This window comes from Adiantum capillus-veneris, chromosome 21, assembly GCF_014529385.1.
Source record: "Adiantum capillus-veneris isolate H3 chromosome 21, ASM1452938v2, whole genome shotgun sequence".
NCBI classification, from domain to species: domain Eukaryota; kingdom Viridiplantae; phylum Streptophyta; class Polypodiopsida; order Polypodiales; family Pteridaceae; genus Adiantum; species Adiantum capillus-veneris.
Window position 1 is genome coordinate 16,428,481 of NC_140951.1, and position 20,711 is coordinate 16,449,191.

Consider the following 20,711-nt stretch of genomic DNA (forward strand, 5'->3'; position numbering starts at 1 on the left):
TGTGTCTCTTGGATTTTCTTTTTGGATATGGTTATGCTATCAAAAGTTTTGCAGCCATGTTATGTGCTAAAGTGGTTTTTGCAAGATTGGTTGTGCATCACCTTGATTTGGGTGGAGTGCTCACCCATGTGATGTGATTGGAATATGGTTTATGGTTTTGGATTGGATCATGAAGTGGTTTTGATGGTTTATAATGGACGTGTAAGGGTAGAGACCTTGTACACTGCTTGGAAATGATTGTTTGTGCATATGGAAGATGCTATTGTGATCGGACTCATGTGTTATGTTTTTCATGGTAGTGTCCCTACAAGACTAGGATCACCTACATCGATCAGCCTTAGATGAAAGGGTCATTAACCTGAGGCTTTGCTGGATCGGGAGTGTTGCCTAGGTCCTTTTTTTGTTAGGCTCATCTACATGATTAGTGCGTCAGGGGTTTAATGACCTAAATGACTAATGTGTGGGGGATCTTGCCATGGCTTTGTCTAAACGGTGATGTTGGGCATTGAGAAGAGGAGTGAATCCTAAACTGGTATGGTTGGTGTTGATACCCTACCACATTTTGGTATTTGGGATCCTTCAGATCTCGGGTTCATGGAGGGAGGCAAAGTGGCCTCAGCCTATGTCCGGTTCAGTTAGGTTGGAGGTGTTCTGGCTTGCTCTCGACGAAATGAAATTCTCTCTATCCATAGTAGAAAGGAAGTGGATGGGTCACACGTGTCAATCCCTACTCAAGATCCGGTGCTTTGCTAGTCATTTTATATTTTTGATGTTATGGTATACCCGAAATTTTGTTATTGCATAAATACATGGTTGCCTGTTTCCTTTAGATGGAGAATTTAAAGATTCTCTTTTTTCATTCTCTTGTGTCTCTGTGCACTCTATTTCATCCTCCACTATTCTCTCTCTCTCTCTCTCTCTCTCTCTCTCTCTCTCTCTCTCTCTCTCTCTTCCCACAATGCGGTGTACACGTACATTCACCCTCCATAGTGCTATTTTTTTTAGTACGCTTTCATTCATATCACCCATTCAGAGGTATCACTAGTTGCTAGGTGCCTCTAGATGCAATTTGGCTCATGGCCTAAACTCCATGCTAGGTCAGATGCTGAGAACTCCTCCTCTATGCAAACGCTTTCACAACTTTGATGTATATTGAAATTTGTATAAAAGTGTAAATTGTGCAATTTGTGCATAGACCCCTGGGGAGGGGTATCTCTCATCTTGCCTAAATCTTTCTCTAGCTTCCACTTCTTGCTTGTCCATCATGTGTGGAAGAAGCCTCCTTTTATATATTCCAAGGAGCCTCTATGGGTTGCCCTCTCACATTAGAGGCAACCTCCCAAATGTAGACACATCCATCAACCAATTTCCATTGAACATCACTCACTGATCACTAGCCATTGATTGCCTCCCACCAACCATTAGCCATTGACCACCAGCCATGTATCCACCAACCACCTTTTGACCAACACATTTTTGGTAATGAAGGGAATATTTTTGTGAGCTCAAGACCAGGGATTGATTTTTGGATTTTGGGTAAGTGATTTTTATCATGCATGATGGATTCACCTAATAATGGGGGCCTTATAAATATGTTATTCTAGATTGAAAATGGTAAATCAAGATCCATAATTAACATGTAGGACCCTTGTCTTGACACTTATATTAATGATGCTTCTCAACCTTGGGTAGACACATATTGATCTCCCTTCATCCAACACCATGAATGAGAACTTTTTGGCTCAAATGTCAGGACCCCTTGCCATGCATGCCGTATATGTGGCTCTTAGCCATTGACTCTTAGTAGCTAGCCTTGACCTTATGGGACTCTTGTCAATGGCATTCACATACATAATAGGCACCTGAATAGGCTCCCTTTTCCATTGTCAAATGGCTATTGTAGATCATATATATGTGTCTCATTACTAGTCACTATCCACTTTTGTTTGCTTTCCAATTTAGTTGCCCATGCCCACATTTTTTAATTGACTTGGAAGGAGAGGTAGAGTTTTATGCAAAAATGTGCTTCTACAAGACTTTCCAGTAAGCATAGTTTCCATAGCTCAACACTGTTATATGTAGTGATTTATCACATCTTGCAGAATAAGTGGATGATCATTCACATATACTTGCTAGAAGGGTGAGTGTAGTATTTGTGTGGATTTATCTCATCTTGCACAATAAGTGGATGATCATTCACATATACTCGCTTCAAGGGTGAGTGTAGTATTTGTGTGGATTTATCACATCTTGCAGCCTCTCTACACATGGGGGAGCCGTGAACTTGATTCATTAGTTTTCCCTTGATGGTTCTCCAATTAAGGGATCAATAGATTTAGAGATTTTTATATCATGCACATTATTAAAATATTTTTGAATGTGGGGTCTCGTTTGTCTTTGCAAGTTCAACCTAAGCATTCAAAAAAGTTCCACCACGTACAAACCTATTTATATATAGCATTCAAAAAATCATAGAGATTACATTTATATTCTCTCTCTCTCTCTCTCTCTCTCTCTCTCACACACACACACACACACACACACACACACACACACACACACACACACACACACACACATGCACGCGTGCGCACGTGCGTGCGTGGGTGCATGTAGATACTAAAAATCTAGAATGATATTAACTTACATCATTACTTTTTTGGAGGTGATTGAAAATATAATCATAACTGCTATGTGCGCCTATTTGAAGTGTGCTCAGGTGTACAAACTCTTCAAAGTCTATTGTCTTGATGTTGTTTTTGTCAAGCTCCTTGAACATCCTATTAATTTCCTATATACATTTTCCAAATAAGATTTAAGCTAGAATATACTCGTGAGAGACTTTCTTGCATGATTGAGGTGCATTACCAGTATGTCAGGGAGAGGTTCTAAGGATGTAGGCAATGTTGAGGATATTGCAAGTCTTGCTACTGCAAGGATTGATGCGGTTAGAGTTGCTTTGCCTACGACAAAATAAGCTTGTTGGGATGTAAAGGATGCGCAGGGTGTGAAGCACACCATTACTCCTCACATTCGTTCATCAAAATCTACAAAACAGGCTTGGGATATTCTGGCTGGTCTTTATGCAAGTCACAATGAGGCTAAAATTGCATTGCTGTGAAAAGAGCTGGAATCAAAGATTATGCATGAGGAAGATGATATGGACACTTTCCTTGCTGGTGTCAAGGATATCAACAATGAGAAACTTGTTTTTGCAGGTGAACTCATTTCAGATAGTTCCCATGTGCAGACTGTTCTTGATGCCTTGCGAGATTCTTACCACACTTTTGCTAGTACTTGGAGACTTATGACCCAAGGAAATCCTGAAGTTGTCAAGTTTGATGCATTATGCACTTTGGTGTTGCAAGAGTCACTTTCCACCGGAAAAAATGGGACTAGATAGCGTGCAGTTGAACATACCTTTAAGGCTACTTAAAGAAAAGGTGGTAACAGTAATGCAACCACTTCTCATGGTTCTTCAGCGAGTGGAAAATCACTTGTTCTTAATGTTATTGCCGACAACAATTCGTCTGGAAATTTTGGTGATAAGGGCAAAAGAAGATGTGTTGCCATTATTGGAAAGCTAATGATCACTTGATCAAGCAGTGTCCTAAGTTGAAGGCCAAAGAAGCTTAGAAGAAAGAGGGTGGTTCCACTACAAATGTTGGTTCCACTACAAATGTACCTATTTTTGAGTCTTTTATGAAAGGAGAGTGTGATGCTAATGTTGATGCAGAATGGGCTTTTAGTGCAGAGTGTACCTATAATCCTGATGTCCATGATGCATGCATGCCAGTTGCTGCAGATTCATATGTGTGGTATTCTGATAGTAGTGCTTTATGGAAATTCAGTTACTTGTGCCAACAATGCCTCTTATCCGGTTTAGGGAGTTGGAAAGATTGTGCATACTGTTGCAAATGGCAATTCTTTTACACTTGCTGATGCACTTTATGTACTTGGGATCAAGAAGAATCTTTTGTATGTATTTGCTTGGTCTTGTATTCAAAGTTGTGGATGACAGATGTACTGTACATGATCTCAGTTTTGGTGATTGAATTGTTACATCTGGCATTTTATGTCATGGATTGTATAAGCTCACTTTGTATGACAAGTGTGGCCAGAATTTTGCAAATGTAGTTGTGGATTCAAAGGCAATATATTTCAAATGCAAAACTTTGGCATGCACGTTTTGGTCATCTGAATTTTGCCAGTTTGCTGCGTTTGCAAAAATCTGATATGGTTGGTTCTTTGCCACCTCTTAAAGCACCTGTCAAACATGTTCTTGAAAACTGTATTTTGAGTAAGATGCAGCATTTGAAATTTCCAAAGGATGATTCAGTTAGGGCCACATGTAGGTTGCAGCTTGTGCATAGTGATGTTTGTAGGACCATGCAAACTCCGTCCTTGGGCAATTAACTTTACTTCGTGACTTTCATTGATGATTACTCCTGGCATGCATGGGTATTTCCGCTTAAAGCAAAGTCCGAAGTTTTTATGCTCTTCAAACAATTTTTGGCTATGGCTTAAAATGTCTTGAAATGTACTATGGGCACCCTCCTTTTTGATAAAGGGGGGGAGTATATGTCTCATGAATTTAATGCATTTTTGGCTAGTCATGGAATAAAAAACCAATGTGCATTGGCTTATATGCCTCAACAAATGGTGTTGCTGAGAGGAAAAACAGGTCACTTACAAAAATGGCACAATGTATGGTCAAAATTCAATCTTTCTCGCATTCTTTTGGGCTTGAGGCCATCATGTGTGCCACTTATGTACTAAACAGGTGTCCTAAAAAAGCTTTGCAGTCTATTACTCCATATGAAGCATGGCATGATAGAAAGCATTCTATTGAGCACATGCATGTTTTTGGCTATTTGGCATATGCTTTGGTGCCACAAACACAACGTAGAAAATTGGATGATAAGGCTGTCAAATGCATTTTTGTTGTTTATAGTGTTGAAAGCAAAGGTTACAGGTTGTATCATCCACAAACAAAGCATATTCTGGTTTTGCGGGATGTTGTGTTTGTGGAAGATTATGTTCATCCCTTGATGTCATGTACTAGAGACAATAATGTCAGCTCACATGAAATTTATGACACTTTATTGCCTCTTTTTAGTGGTGGAAGTTTGAATGTAAATTCCAATGAGGAAAATGTACAGCCTATGGGGTTTTCTGAAAAGGTTATATATCATCCTATTACTGATGTAGATGTACATGATGTACTTGATGAGGAAAGGGCTGAAAATAAACTAGCTAGAGGTATGCGAAAATGGATGGTGCATACATTGCGTGACAAGAAATTGGATGCACCTTTGTCTTGTCATTCTTGTTCAAGTTCTCGCCATGCATCTTATGCATCAAATTTCTATGCTTTGGTTGTGTCTAGCTTACATAATGTTGAGGAACCTCTGTCTTTTGATGAAGCACATAATTCAAAAAATTGGATGGCAGCCATGCAATCAAAATATGATGCACTTATAGAAAATGACACATGGACTTTATGTGATTTACCTCCTAGTAAAAAGGCCATTGGTACAAGTTGAAATGCAAGCCGGATGATGAGATTGATTGATATAAGGCTTGACTTGTTGCAAAGGGTTATGGACATAAAAAAGGCATAGATTATGAAGAGACTTTTGCTCCACTTGTCGTATGACTACTGTGCATTTTCTATGTGCATTTGCAGCTCATTTTGGTTGGGATGTACATCAATTAGACATTGTTACTGCTTTCTTGAATGGTGACATATTTGAGGAATTTTATGTAATGCAGCCTCGTGGTTTTGTCAAGAAAGGACAAGAGGATAAGGTGTGCAAATGTAACAAAGCTTTGTATGGGTTGAAGCAATCTCCTCATGCTTGGTATCAGAAGGTTGATACTCATTTGTTCAAACGAGGCTTTTGTATCAGTCCAACAAAAACCACATGTATGCAAAGCATGAGGGTAATGTACTTCTAATTGTGGTTCTTTATGTAGATGATTTGCTGATCACTAGACCAAATGAGAGACATATTGCTGAATTTAAGGCTGATTTGAATGCTACTTTCAAGATGAAAGATTTGGGGCTGTTGCATCATTACTTGGGTATTCAATTTAAGCAGTGTGATGGTGGTATTGCCTTATGTCAGAAAATTTACATAGAGACATTGCTGATGTCACTCTTTACCAAATTGATATTGGATGCCTCATTTATGTATGCAACACCAGGCGATGTATTCAATTTGCAGTCTCACAGGTCAGCAGATTTGTGCATAGCCCAGAGTCTAAGCATTGGCAAGCTCTCAAGAGTATTTTTTCCTACTTGAGTGGCACTTTACGTCTTGACTTGTTTTATCCCAAGGGGGGATCATTGCCTCCAGACTTACATGCTTTTTTGAACTCAAATTGAGATGGTTGTTTTGACACACAAGTGTCCACAAGTTGTTTTTATGTCATGCTTGGTAGCTCATGCATATCATGCTTGAGCAAGAAGCAACCTATTGTGGCCACTTCCAGTTGTGTGAGGTTGAGTACATGTCATTCTTCACAGCTATGATTGAGTGTGTATGGATTAGACGCCTTATGGCTGATCTGGGTGTTGGATAAGACCTTGCAAACACTATCTACACTAACAACTAGAGCGCATTGGCAATTGCGAGGAACCCATTTTTTCATGCTTGCACAAAGAACATTGAGGTGCATTACTACTATGTCAGGGAGAGGATCTCAATAGGAGAGATTAACTTGGCTTATGTGCCAACACAGGACAGCCTTATAGATCTTTTTACAAAGGCATTGTCTAGTGAGAAGTTCAAAGCTTTTCGGAAAGCTTTGGGCTTACTCCCCTTTGTGGACTGATCATGTCAACAAGGCATGGCTCTTCCTTTTACTCTATGTGCCAGCTCTCGTTCACCGCATCACTCCAAGGGGGATTTGTTACCATATACATGTGGCAGTGATGTGTGTGAACACACTTAGGACCGTTGGGACATTTTTCCCTCTTTGGGAGGTTTTTCCCCGCGCATTTTATATACGCCCATCATTCTAGGGCTACAATTTTTCCATTGCACATTAAGTAATATACTCTCTGTTGTGTGTGTTGAGCTACCTTCATCTTCTCCAAGATGTGTGTGCTTTGTTGCAACCCTACTTTCAACAGATGACTCATGTGCATGTGTAGGTTGCTTTCCACCCCTTCTAGCTCAAAACTAGCTCTATGTGCTAGGTGGGTGAGGTGCAATCATAGTGCATTACTGATGCATGGTTGGGTATTGTCAAAATTGGATTTTGATATCATGTTTAGTTGCACGTCAGACATATTTTATGCATAAAAGGTTCACGTCTTAAGGGCCAAGTATGTGGGCTCCATTTGATTGCAGTAGACATGTCAAACTCCAAGAGTGGGAGTTGGTTCAGTATGGAATATGGTTTACGGTCAAGGGTTGCGATCCCTCATGGATTATGGTTGTAGAAGTCAGTGTGGCTCTTGGATTTTTTTAAAAGGATATGGTTATGCTATCAAAATTTTTGCTGCCATGTTAGTGCTAAAGCGGTTTTTACAAGATTTGTTGTGCATCACCCTGAGTGGATGGAGTGCTCACCCATGTGATGTGATCGGAATATGGCTTATGATTTTGGAGTGGATTATGAAGTGGTTTTAATGGTTTATAATGGACGTGTAAGGGTAGAAACCCTCTACAGTCTCACTACTTGGAAAGATTGTTTGTGCATATGGAAGATGTTATTGTGATTGGACTCATGTGTTATGTTTCTCATGGTAGCATCGCTACAAGACTAGGATCACCTACATCGATTAGCCTTAGATGAAAGGGTCGTTGACCTGGGGCTTTGTTGGATTGGGACTGTTGTCTATATCCTTTTTTTTGTTAGGCTCATCTACACGATTAGTGCGTCGGGGGTTGAATGACTTACATGACTAATGTGTCGGGGATCTTGCCTTGGATTTGCCTAAACGATGATGTTGGGCATCTAGAAGAGGAGTGTAAATTGGTATGGTTGGTATTGATACCCTACCACATGTTGTATTTTGGGATCCTTTCAGATCTCGGGCTCATGGAGGGAGGCAAAGCCGCCTCAGCCTATGTTTGGCTCAGGTAGGTTGGAGGTGTTCTGGCTCGCTCTCGACGAAGTGAAATTCTCTCTATCCATAGTAGAAAGAAAGTGGATGGGTAAACCTGTCAATCCCTATACAGCGTCCGGTGCTCTGCTAGTCATTTTATATTTTTGATGTTATGGTATACCCAGACTTTGTTATTGCATAAATACATGGTTGCCTGTTTCATTTAGATGGGGTATTTAAAGATTCTCTTTTGTCATTCTCTTGTGTTTTTGTGCACTCTATTTCATCCTCCACTATTCTCTCTCTCTCTCTCTCTCTCTCTCTCTCTCTCTCTCTCTCTCTCTTCCCGCAATGTGGTGTACACGTACATTCACCCTCCACAATGCTATTTTTTTTTAGTATGCTTTTATATCACCCATTCAGAGGTATCACTAGTTGCTAGGTGCCTATGGGTGTAGTCTGACTCATGGTCTAAAATCCATGCTAGGTCAGGTGCTACGAACTCCTCCCCTATGCAAACGCTTTCAAAACTTTGATGTATATTGAAAACTGTATAAAAGTGTAAATTGTGTATTTTGTGAATAGACCCTTGGGGAGGGGTATCTCTCATCTTGCCTGAATCCTTCTCTAGCTTGCACTTCTTGCTTGTCCATCATGTGTGGAAGAGGCCTCCGTTTATATATTTCCAAGGAGCCTCTATGGTCTACCCTCTCACATTAGAGGCAACCTCCTAAATGTAGACACATCCATCAGCCAATTTTCATTGAACATCACCCAGTGATCACTAGCCATTGATTGCCACCCACCAACCATCAGCCATTGACCACCAGCCATGTATCCACCAACCACCTTTTGGCCAAGACATTTTCGATAATGAAGGGAATATTTTGGTGAGCTCAAGACCAGGGATTGATTTTTATCATGCATGATGGATTCTCCTAATAATGGGGGCTTTATAAATAATTTTTTCTAGAGTGAAAATTACAAGGGTAAATCAAGCTCCATACTTAACATGTAGGATCCTTGTCCTGACACTTATATTAATGATGCTTCTCAACCTTGGGTAGCCACAGATTGATTTCCCTCCATCTAGCACCATGAATGAGAACTTTTTGGCTCAACTGTTAAGACCCCTTGCCATGCATGCTGTATATGTGGCTCTTAGCCATTGACTCTTAGTAGCTAGCCTTGACCTTATGGGACTCTTGTCAATGGCATTCACATACATAATAGGCACCTGAATAGGCTCCCTTTTCCATTGTCAAATGGCTATTGTAGATCATATAAATGTGTCTCATTGCTTTCCAATTTAGTTGCCCATGCCCACATTTTTTAATTGACTTGGAAGGAGAGGTAGAGTTTTAGGCAAAAAAAAAGCTTTTACAAAACTTTCCAGTACATCGTATAAATAAGCATAGTTTCCATAGCTCAACACTATTATATGTAGTGATTTATCACATCTTGCAGAATAAGTGGATGATTTGTAGTATTTGTCTGGATTTATCACATCTTGCAGACTCTCTACACATGGGGGAGTCGTGAACCTGATTCATTAGTTTTCCCTCGACGGTTCTCCAATTAAGGGCTCAATAGCTTTAGAGATTTTTATATCATGCACATTATTGAAAGATTTTTGAATGTGGGGTCTCGTTTGTCTTTGCAAGTTCAAGCTAAGCACAATCTTATTTTGTGATTTGCATAATCTCATGTTTCTAGAGTTAAAAAGTTACCACCACGTACAAACCTATTTAGATATAGCACTCAAAAAATTATAGAGATTACATTTATTTTCTCTCTCTCTCTCTCTCTCTCTCTCTCTCTCTCTCATACACACACACACACACACATACTAAAAATCTAGAATGATATTAACTTACATCATTACTTTTTCGGAGGCGATTGAAAATTATATTGGAACTGCTACGTTCGCCTATTTGAAGTGTGCTCACGTGTACAAACTCTTCAAAGTCTATTGTATTGCTGTTGTTTTTGTCAAGCTCGTTGAACATCCTATTAATTTCCTATATACATTTTCCAAATAAGATTTAAGCTAGAATATACATATACTCATGAGAGACTTTCTTGCATGATTAAACAAATTGTAAATGCATGGCGTGCTACTTTATTGAATTTTGTCTTTTTGTCTACTAACCTTGTCATCCACATGAAAGCCAAAGAATCTGCAAAATGAAACAATTTTTAGATTATCCTTGACATGAAGTTGAGCACAACTTGAGACGAGTATGATTTGTATTGGCATGACAATAGAAAGTATTCAACTCAAATATCATTGCCATACAAATAATATACATTTAATTTACTTTGTGGTCGGCATTTTCTGCATTTTCAAGGTCCTGATCATCGTCAACTTCGATGGAGATTTTTACCAAAGTTGGTTTAGTGGCTCTACCACGTTGTTGTCTCTTTTTCATGGTTAGTATGGAAATATGAAAAGTATGATACACATTCCCAAGAAATCTCATACCATTTTGATAAAACAAAAACTATGCTACATGTGACAACTATATAGTGTTTGTACTTGAGTTGAGGTATCGAGAGAGCTTTCTCTAGATTTTTGCTCAACTGAGCAAAAATAAAGAAAAGTTCCCTTAGGGATCGAGCTTTTAGGAGGGAGCTTTTTTCCTTTTGTGTGTGTGTGTGTGTGTGTGTGTGTGTCCTCTCTATCGATCTTTTTCTCTCTCTTCCATCTCTATCTCTCTCTATCTCCATTATGCAAACCGGTTGCTAGGCTATAAAAGGCAAATGAGATGCAAACAACAAAGTCTCTTTGGTAGCAACTCTCTCTCTCATGTTCAAGTGGGGGCTAGCTCTCTCTCTCTCTCTCATGTGTGTGTGTGTGTGTGTGTGTGTGTGTGTGTGTGTGAGAGAGAGAGAGAGAGAGAGAGAGAGAGAGAGAGAGAGAGATAAGAAAAATCTCCCTCCTAAAATATCACGTCATGAGGGAGCTTTTTTTGGGAGACGTTTTTTTTTTAAATTTCACTCAGTTGAGCAAAAATCTGAAAAAAGCTCCCGGAAAAAGCTCTCTGCATTCCCATCCCCTTTGTAGTTCAAAGACTTGATAGCCCCATTGCTTTAAAAACTTGAACACATCATTGGGTATTGTCCAAGGGTAGACATATATAATTTCTAATTTTCCTTGTAAAATAAGTAAGATAAGTAAGTTTGATCATACCATATGTTTATCATATGCAAAATGTCAAATGAAAGTAAGATAATTCTCTAATTTTCCTTATAAATTAAGCAAGATAAGTAATTTTGATCATATTGTATGTGTATCATAGACATAATATCATATGAAAGTTTTCCATACAAGTTTTTCATCATTTCAAAGGATTGCAGTCAATTCTAAGGCATTCGAGCTAGAGTTGCCCAACTCTTGTGAGTTTGGAAAGCATTCAACTTCCAGAATTTCTTTGGCATAAGCAATATTTTCAACCTGAGAAGAAGGAATTTGACCATGCAACAATATAATCTGCTAGGAAACAACTTTATAGACCAAACACAACATGGATTCAATCCAAGCAAAAAGTTCAAGTGTACCAGAGCCATTAAGTAGCAGTGGCAACATAAACACAAGTGCAACATAGCAAATTCTACAGCCCTATGGCTACAGTGGAGATAAATTTTTGTGTGCAAATTCAAAAGGCCATAGGTACCTGATGAGCAGCAAAAGCAACATAGGAACCAAGATCCTTTTGATTAGGGTAAAACTAGATCTAGAGAAGTCCAAAATGTTCACAAATTTTAGTGGAGCCAGGTATTGCAAGCTCAAAGATGAAGTGCAGCCAGAAGTGCAAAAAGTTTGCCCAAGTGGTTATCCAACATCTACACAAGCCAACAGACCATACAATTGGTGCATATGCAATCAGGATCATATTATACATGGACTACAATGGTTGGATCTACAATCAAAAGCCATAGATGGAAAATCTAATAGATCAACCAATAGAAGCCAATCTTATTGGAGAACGAAGTCAAAGGAAATATAAAGGTCAAGACAGAGCATTCTACGGCCTGATGCTAAGTGTTCTAAAGAAGATGTTGACAATTTGGTCAATGAAGAAGAAAAAACTTCTCTAAAAGAGCTTGAGATGAAGGAATCAAGTGAAATACCACCAGTCATGGTGTATGGCTCAGATTGTGGAAGCAAATGCGGACATTTTCAAGAGGATTGTCACAGAAATCCAGACAACAGGGACATAGTAACTGCAAAGCAACACACAAAGAAAATTGGAAATGCAAAATGCAATGTAAGAGCATCTAATTCATCAATTTTGATGCAATCAAAAGCTCCAACATTACCATTAGAAGCACCAGTAAAAGCGTTGTAAGTTCAAAATTTGTATGAAGATGCACGAGCACCAAAAAAGCTTAAATTAGAACTGTTCAAAAACAAATTCCTGTGTGAATTTTGTCAAATCACCAAAGGTTGAAAAGAGACTTAGGTTTGCAAGTGATTCTGCATCCACATCCACTAGTGTGCAATCATTCATGAGTCTAAGGGACACATCAAAGAGAATATTGTTAGCATTGTATGATACACATAATTCCTATACATCCTATGTAGATCAAGAAGGGAAACTGTACAAAAAGGATCAACCAATATTTGAACGGCCCACATATCAAATCATAGAATTGTGCCCAATGATAGATTAAGAAGGATTGTTCATTTCATAGGAAAGAATATATTATAGCCCATTCTCTCTAAAGTTAAATGTCATTACTCCCAGTAAACCCAAAAATCTGTCCAGAGCCAAACTCTGATCCATCTAAAGTCAAACTTTGACATTGTGACCAGACCAGCATATACTTTGACCAAAATCAACATAGATATAGACAAGAGTTTAAAATCTATGATGCCTTGGGTCCTAAAACCACATAGCTCATATCATAGGAGACCCACTGGATAGACAATATCAAGGCAAAAATGATGCTATCAACAACTTGACTTGGGTAATCATATGCTGTGTTTCTCGGAGGTACATAGAAAACTATGCAGAAGGATTATAGTTGCCAAACATCAAGAGTGATACACACAGTATGCCTTTACATTTCCAAAATGTGAGATTGAAGGAGTACGAGCGGAAGTGCGACGCGAGAGAGAGTGCAAGAAGAAGAGCACGGCGATATGGTGAACTCGCTCTACTGTAATGTGTAGAGCATAGTGAGTTCTTATTAGGTTTTTACAAAAGAATATGTGTACATACTTGGCGGCCTGCCCACTTACCTGGTAGAGAAGTGATGTACTACCCTACACCTAACTGCTTGCGAAAATGCACAAATTTCTCTCAGGGAAGTCCTTTTGTAAGTAGATCAGCAGGATTTTGTGTGGTGTGAACTTTGACAAGCTGAAGTTGCTTATCCTCGAGCATTTCCCTGATGAAATGATACTTCACATCTACATGCTTTGTCTTTGAGTTATAAACTGGATTGCGAGCGAATTGTATAGCACTTTGACTATCACAATATAACACAGAAATCTCTTCTTTGATTCCCAAATCTGTTACTAGTCGATTAAGCCAAATTGATTCTTTGCATGCCTCTGATGTTGCAACATATTCAGCCTCTGTAGTAGACTGAGTAACACAATCTTGTAATCTAGAACGCCATGATACTGCTCCACTAGCCAATGTAAAGACATACCCTGACATAGACCTTTGGTTGTCTAAGTCACCTGCATAATCTCAGTTTGTAAAACCCTTTACACTTAGCTCCTGACTCCCATAGCATATGCACATACTCTTTGTAGCTTTCAGGTATCTCAATATTCCTTTCACTGCCTCCCAATGTTTCTTGCCTGGGTTTGACATGTATCAATGTCATAATAATCAATATCTAATTCTCCTAAATGATTTTCTCATATTAAACTGATCATTTAATGTGGGGAAGTACCAGGGGAGAAAAGGCTAGAATATTGGTTAAGCTAGCAGACCGGCCACAGTAGGGATCCAAAGGGGGGGTCATCTGCAAAAGAGCCCTGTGCAACAATGGGATAAAAAGACCCTAAGGTTCAGCCCATTAAGACTTCCAAAATGCTAAGGTTCCAAAATTCAAAGGTTGTGTCCAAAGGGTTAAAGCTTAGGGGGAATTGGATGCTTTGTGTGCTCTCCAAAGTCAACACATATCCCTACATGGGAGGGGGCGAGCCCTTCTTCTAGGGGATGAGAGAGAAATCCACACACACACACACACAGAGGCTCCCTTTACACAAAGGGAATGAGGGACACATGTCAGCTCCCTAGGCCAGATGCCCACAAGGTGTGCCCAGTTTCTATTGGATGACCCTTGAAGTGGACCAATGAGAATTAAGCTAGAGTAAATCTAGTTTAATTAATTTAAAAAGCATTTAATAAAAGAAACCAATGAGAATTAAGTCTCCTAGAAGACTATTGGGCAGTCTCACAAGGGGTCCAATGAGCATTCAGGAGCCCAATGGCTTTCCTGATTCCTATTGGCCAGGAGGCAAAGGGGTCCAATGAGAGTTTAGTTTAATTATTTAATTACCTAAAGCTCTCACAAAAGGGGAAAGGGGGACACATGTCACAAGGCTATCACTTATGCTGCTTAATGGTCATTGGCTTGACTTGGGGAGGGCCAATAAGGTTGGAGCAAGAGCAAATAGCAAGAGGGCTCGCCCAAGAGAGAGGGGGGGCTGATTTTTGCAAGGCATTGTCACACACACACTCACACAATCTCATGTGTGAAGAAAGAGAAGACTATCTCTTCCCAAGCTTTAATGGAGAGATAATCACCTACTCCAAGATTGTGAGATAGAAGCCTACATCAACACACTCTTGGCATGTGGATGCAAATCCAACCAAGAGCCAAGCTTCAATGCATGCTCATCTCCTCTACCAAGCTAATTACTAAGCTAAGCTATGATAATATGAGTGATTATGGGAGGAGATGTACATCTTTCTCGTAAGATACTCCTTCTTCCTCTCAATCTACTCTCATACCCTGCTAGCTCTCACCATCTTCAAAGGTGTGTGAGGTCTTGGGTCTGAGAACGGGGATAATTCAAGTTGTGTTTGCTAAGTGTTTTGCTTAGTGCATGAAGCTTTCATCTTCATTGCACTAGCTAGTCTTGAAGGAACACAAAGAATTGTATTGTGCAATGTCTCTCTTGATGGGACAAACCATAATACAAAGACTTTTGGAGGGGGAACCGGCTCCATGCAAATCCGGTCCTCAACTTTTGTCATTAGCTTAATTTCTATCTCTTTTGAAAGTATTGTCGATGCTATCTAACTAGGTGTTATGCTTTTTGTTGCTCTCTTCACCCAAGCACTCTTGTAATTCTCATTAGGAATCTATTCTAATGAAATGCCCACTATGTTCATGCTCATTTCCGTTACACACAAGTTATTAGGCCATTAAATGTTACAATCGACTTACTACTCCCACTGCAAACGCAATGTCTAGGCGAGTAGCAATCATTGCATACATCAAACTACCAACTGCAGACGCATATGGAATCTTATCCATTTCAGCCTGTTCTTCCTCAGACACGGGACAATCTTGTTTGCTAAGTTTCACATATGGTGGCAATGGAACACTCAGTGCCTTTCCCTTCTCCATATTGAAACGTTGCAAAACCTTGTCAATATACTCTATTTGAGATAACCAAATCAACTTCTTTGATCTGTCTCTCTCAATGCGCATACCAAGTATATGACTTGTCTCACCCATGTCTTTCATGTCAAACGATTTTGCCATCTTTGACTTCAAAGCTGAAATTTCTTCCAAGTGCTTGCCAGCAATCAACATGTCATCCACATACAAAATAAGGATCATCCAACTGCCATCCTTAGCCTTCTTTGTATATAGACAGTGATCGAACTCACTACGTTTGTAGCCTTGAGAAAGCATAAACTTGTGGAACTTATGGTACCATGCCCTCGGTGATTGTTTTAAGCCATAAAGACTCTTTAACAACTGGCATACCAAATCTTCCTTGCCTTTCTCAACAAACCCTTCTGGTTGCTGCATGTAAATTTCCACATCTAAATCACCATGCAATAACGCTGTCTTGACATCCATTTGGTGCAACACCAAATCTAATATGGAAACCAATGCAAGAAAGCATGTCAATGTAGTCATCTTGACCACCGGAGAGAAGACTTCATCAAAGTCAATGCCTTGTTCTTGCTTAAAGCCCTTGGCAACAAGCCTTGCTTTGTACTTTGGCTGACTATCATGAGCGGTGATCTTATACCTGTAAACCCATTTACAAGGTAGAGCCTTTTTGCCCTGTGGTAATTTAACTAGCTTCCATGTCTGGTTTTTATGCAAAGTTATCATCTCTGACTGCATGGCCAATTGCCAATTCCCGGAGTCCTTCATTTGCACTGCTTCCTTGTAACATGAAGGCTCATTGCAATCAGTCAACATGAAATAGTTCATAGATGGAACAAACCTATCAGGAGGTCGCGTGATACGTCCAGATCTATGCACAATAGGTGGCTCAGGCTCAGCCACAACCTGTGGTTCCACTCTATCTTGTCCTTGCTCCTCTTGAGCCGTGACATTTTGTCTTGCACGTGCAGTTCCATCTTCTTGGAAGACAACTCTTCTAATCTCCTCAACCCTCTCTGGTTTAGAATGATATTTGGCTTCATTAAAGTGAACATCATTGCTGCGGATAACCTTTCTGGATTCGGGATCCCAAAGTCTGTACCCCATCTCACCAGAATTACCATAGCCTAGAAAGATGCACTTTCTACTCTTTGGCTCAAGTTTGTTCCTAAATTCCTTTGGAACATGAGTATATGCTTCACAGCCAAAGACTCTAAGATGCTTGTATGAGGGCATTTTGCCTGACCATACCATCTCTGCCACTGAATCCTTCTACAAAACCTTGCTAGGAGATCTATTTATAAGATGAACAGCTGTTGATACAGCTTCAGCCCAAAACCCATTTGGTAGTTGTGCATTAGACAACATACTTCTGACCTTCTCTTGTATGGTCCTATTCATCCTCTCAGCAACACCATTTTGAGGAGGATTGTAAGGAGGAGTAAGTTCACGTTTTATACCTTTTGACTCACAAAAGTCCTGAAAGGCCTTTGAAACATACTCTCCACCATTGTCAGTGCGTAAGCATTTAAGCTTCTTGCCACTCTGATTCTCCACAAGTGTCACAAACGTTTTGAAAACACTAAACACTTCATCCTTGTGTTTGAGAAAGTAAACCCATACTTTCCTCGAGTAATCATCTATAAATGTCATAAAGTAAGAAGCTCCCCCTAGAGATAGGTTAGGCATAGGTCCACACAAATCACTATGAACAAGTGCCAACTGTGTATCTCTTCTACTGCTTCTATGCTTATGTGGCTGATGTGTTTGCTTACCATACAGACAATGTTCAAAGAATTCAAAATCATTAAATGACAAGCCAGGAAAATAACCAGAACGAGACAAGATTTCCATTCCCTTCTTGGACATATGTCCTAACCGGCTATGCCACAAAGAAACGTTCGGCTGCTCGGTTACATTGATTACATTTTTAGAGACATTTGATACATAAATCATGTAAAGTCCTCCAGACTTTACTCCATGTGCTACTGTCATAGAACCCTTGGATATCTTTCACATGTTATGTCCAAAAGTGGTGTCGTAGCCAGCATCATCAAGTAAACCTATGCTGATCAAGCTCTTTGTAATTGCGGGAACATGTCTCACATTCTTCAGCGTGAAAGAAGATCCATTCTGAAACTTCAATTGAACATCTCCAACACGTAAGATCTCACATGTCTGTCCATTGCCTAGCCGAACATGATCTTTAGTGGTCACATAAGAGGTAAACCAATTCTTGTTTGGAGACACATGAAGTGATGCCCCTGAGTCTATAATCCAGTCACTCAATGCATTTCCATCAGATGCTGTAAGAAGAGCTGATTCCATTGTATTTTTCAAGAAGTAGATATCTCCTGACACTAGACTGTCATCCTCTGCAATAGTGTTTGTCACATTTATTTCTTGAATCTTCACTGAGGACTTGTTCTTCTCACAATGGTCTTCTGCTTTCTCTTTGCCTTTTTCTGCTTTCCATTCTCTGCAGTCTCTTTTTGTTAAGTATGGAGCCTGATTTACCCTTGTAATTTTTTGTGGTAAAAGCGCACATTTGTAAGGCCCCCATTATGAGGAGAAGCCATCGTGCGTGAAGGAAAATCACTCACCGGAAACCAAAATTTTCACGGACAAGAATCAAAGGCAATTTTCACCGGAATATTCTTTTTCGCCGGAATATTATGGCCGGACGGCGGCCGGAAAGTGGTCGGAAAACAACCGGTCGGTTGGCCGGTGGCCGGTAGTCAATGGCCGATGGCCGGTGGTCGGAAGTCAATGGCCGGTGGTCGGTGGCCGAATTCAAAAGCGGACTTGTCTTCTCAAGGGAGGCCACACATGGGCGGATTGGAGGGTCCGATTTGGACTTATTCACACAAGGGCAGCTACACATGGCTGTCTCTCATAAGAGAGGGCAGCCCTTTTGGCCTATAAAAGGAGGCCATTTCTACACACATTTCATAGTGTGAAGTTGATGCAACAAGGTGAGTGTGAGGTGGTGAGAGTGAAGCAAGGCAGGAGCTCCATCAAGGGTATAATCCCTTTGTAAACTACTTCTTGTTTTGAAGTACTAAAGCCATTGAGTGACTGCTTTCCCGTGGACGTAGCCCACATTGGGTGAACCACGTATATCGTGTGTACTCTCTCTCTCTCTCTCTACTCTATAATCTCGTGTAAATAAATCTGTCTCTCTCCATTAAGTAATCTACTCAATTATCTATTTAGCTACGTCTTATTTCCTAACAACTGGTATCAGAGCAAGGTTTGCTCGTAGCTACTAATTCTCAAGGAAAGGATTCCTTGAATTGAGTGGGAGTTATGGGGAGGAAGGGAAAGCTAAGATTGAGAAGTTCAACGCAAAACTACCAAACTTTGAAGATGCAGATTGAAGACTATCTCTACCAGAAGGACCTCTATTTGCCACTAGGCGGTTTGCGAAGAAGCCGCAACAATGGCAGATGAAGCATGGATTGTCCTTGATCGAAAGGCACTGGGAACAATCCGGTAAGCTTGGCGTCAACGGTGGCCTTCAATGTTTCAGAAATGAAGACCACGGAGGACTTGATGAAGTCACTTGACGACTTTCTACGAGAAACCATCGGCATCCAATAAGGTATTTCTTATGAAGCGCTTGTTCAATCTAAAGATGGCAGAGAATGGTTCAGTTGCAGAACACCTAAATGACTTTACACAACATAAGTCAACTTCGATCCGTGAAAATCAATTTCGATGACGAAGTGTGAGCTCTCCTTATACTATCATCTCTACCGGATAGTTGGGACAGCCTTGTGATGGCTGTAAGTAATTCTATTCTGGCACAAATATCTTAAGTTTGATGATGTTGTGGGTGTTTCCTAAGCGAGGGGAAATGCGAAGGAGAAGCACAGGAGAATAATCAAGTGCTGCACTATCAGTGGAAACAAGAGGAAGGCCTAAGGAGAAGTTCAAAAACCAAAAGGGTCGTGATCGCTCAAGGCGAAGCAAGTCACGCACAAAGTCAGTTCTTGAATGTTGGAACTGCGGCAAGAAGGGCCACGTCAAGAAGGATTGCTGGTCCAAGAAGAAGAAGGAGACGAGTCTCAAGACAACAAGCCAACATCAGAGGCCAATGTGGCAGGTAAAGTAGAGCAAGATGCTCTAATTCTCTCATTAGACAATGTGTCTAATTCCTGGATAGTAGATTCTGGGGCTTCATTCATGCAACACCACACAAGCAACATTTCCAAGACTCACCAAAAGGTAATTTTGGGTATGTATATTGGGAGATGATGAAGCTTGTGAGATTGTTGGCAAAGGTATAGTTTCTGTCAAAATGCTAACGGAAATGAATGGAAGCTTAAAGATGTTAGGCATGTTCCTTCTCTTCGCAAAAATTTGATCTCTACAGGACAATTGGACGATGAAGGTCACAACATTGCATTTGGAAACAAACGGTGGAAGATCTCAAAGGGATCTTTGGTGGTTGCCAAGGGTGAAAAAGTCGGTACACTTTACTTGTGTACTGTTAGCACGCAACCTTAGTTGTGCAGCAACTACAGAAGTTGACAGTGTGGTGTGGCACTACCGACTTGGGCATATGAGTGCCAAAGGAATGCAAATCCTTCAAACAAAGAAGCTTCTACCAGGTTTGAAAGAAGTGGACTTAGAGTTCTGTGAAGATTGTGTTTATGTAAACAAAAGAGGTAAAATTTCAAAAATCAGGAAATGAAAGAAAAAATAAAAAACTTGGTTGGTTCATTCTGATGTTGGGGTCCTGCAAGTACACCATCATTTGGTGGTCATTGTACTATGTAACATTCATAGACGATGCGACTAGAAAAACATGGGTTTATGTCATGAAAGAATAAATCTGATGTATTTTCCATATTCAAAGGTGGAAGCCTTTGTGGAGAATGAAACAGGTACCAAGGTTAAAGCCTCAGATCCGACAATGGAGGCGAATATTGAGACCAAGTTTTGAAAGCTTTTGTGCTAGCAATCGCATTCAGAGGCAAAAGGGACAACCCAAGGACACCTCAACAAAATGGGATTTCAGAAAGGATGAACAGGACAATCATGG

General features: G+C 40.1%; 1 protein-coding gene across 1 annotated transcript in view; it reads right to left on the minus strand.

Annotated features, from left to right (window-relative positions):
• Window positions 1-20,711, minus strand: part of LOC147430591 (caltractin-like) — a 42,377-nt gene that overhangs the window by 11,942 nt on the left and 9,724 nt on the right. Inside the window, exons 3-4 of the mRNA XM_086493181.1 lie at window positions 10,215-10,242; window positions 9,940-10,083 (exon numbers count right to left, since the gene is read on the minus strand). Coding sequence (XP_086349307.1) covers window positions 9,940-10,083; window positions 10,215-10,242 — 172 coding nt within the window. The remainder of the gene's footprint in view (window positions 1-9,939; window positions 10,084-10,214; window positions 10,243-20,711) is intronic.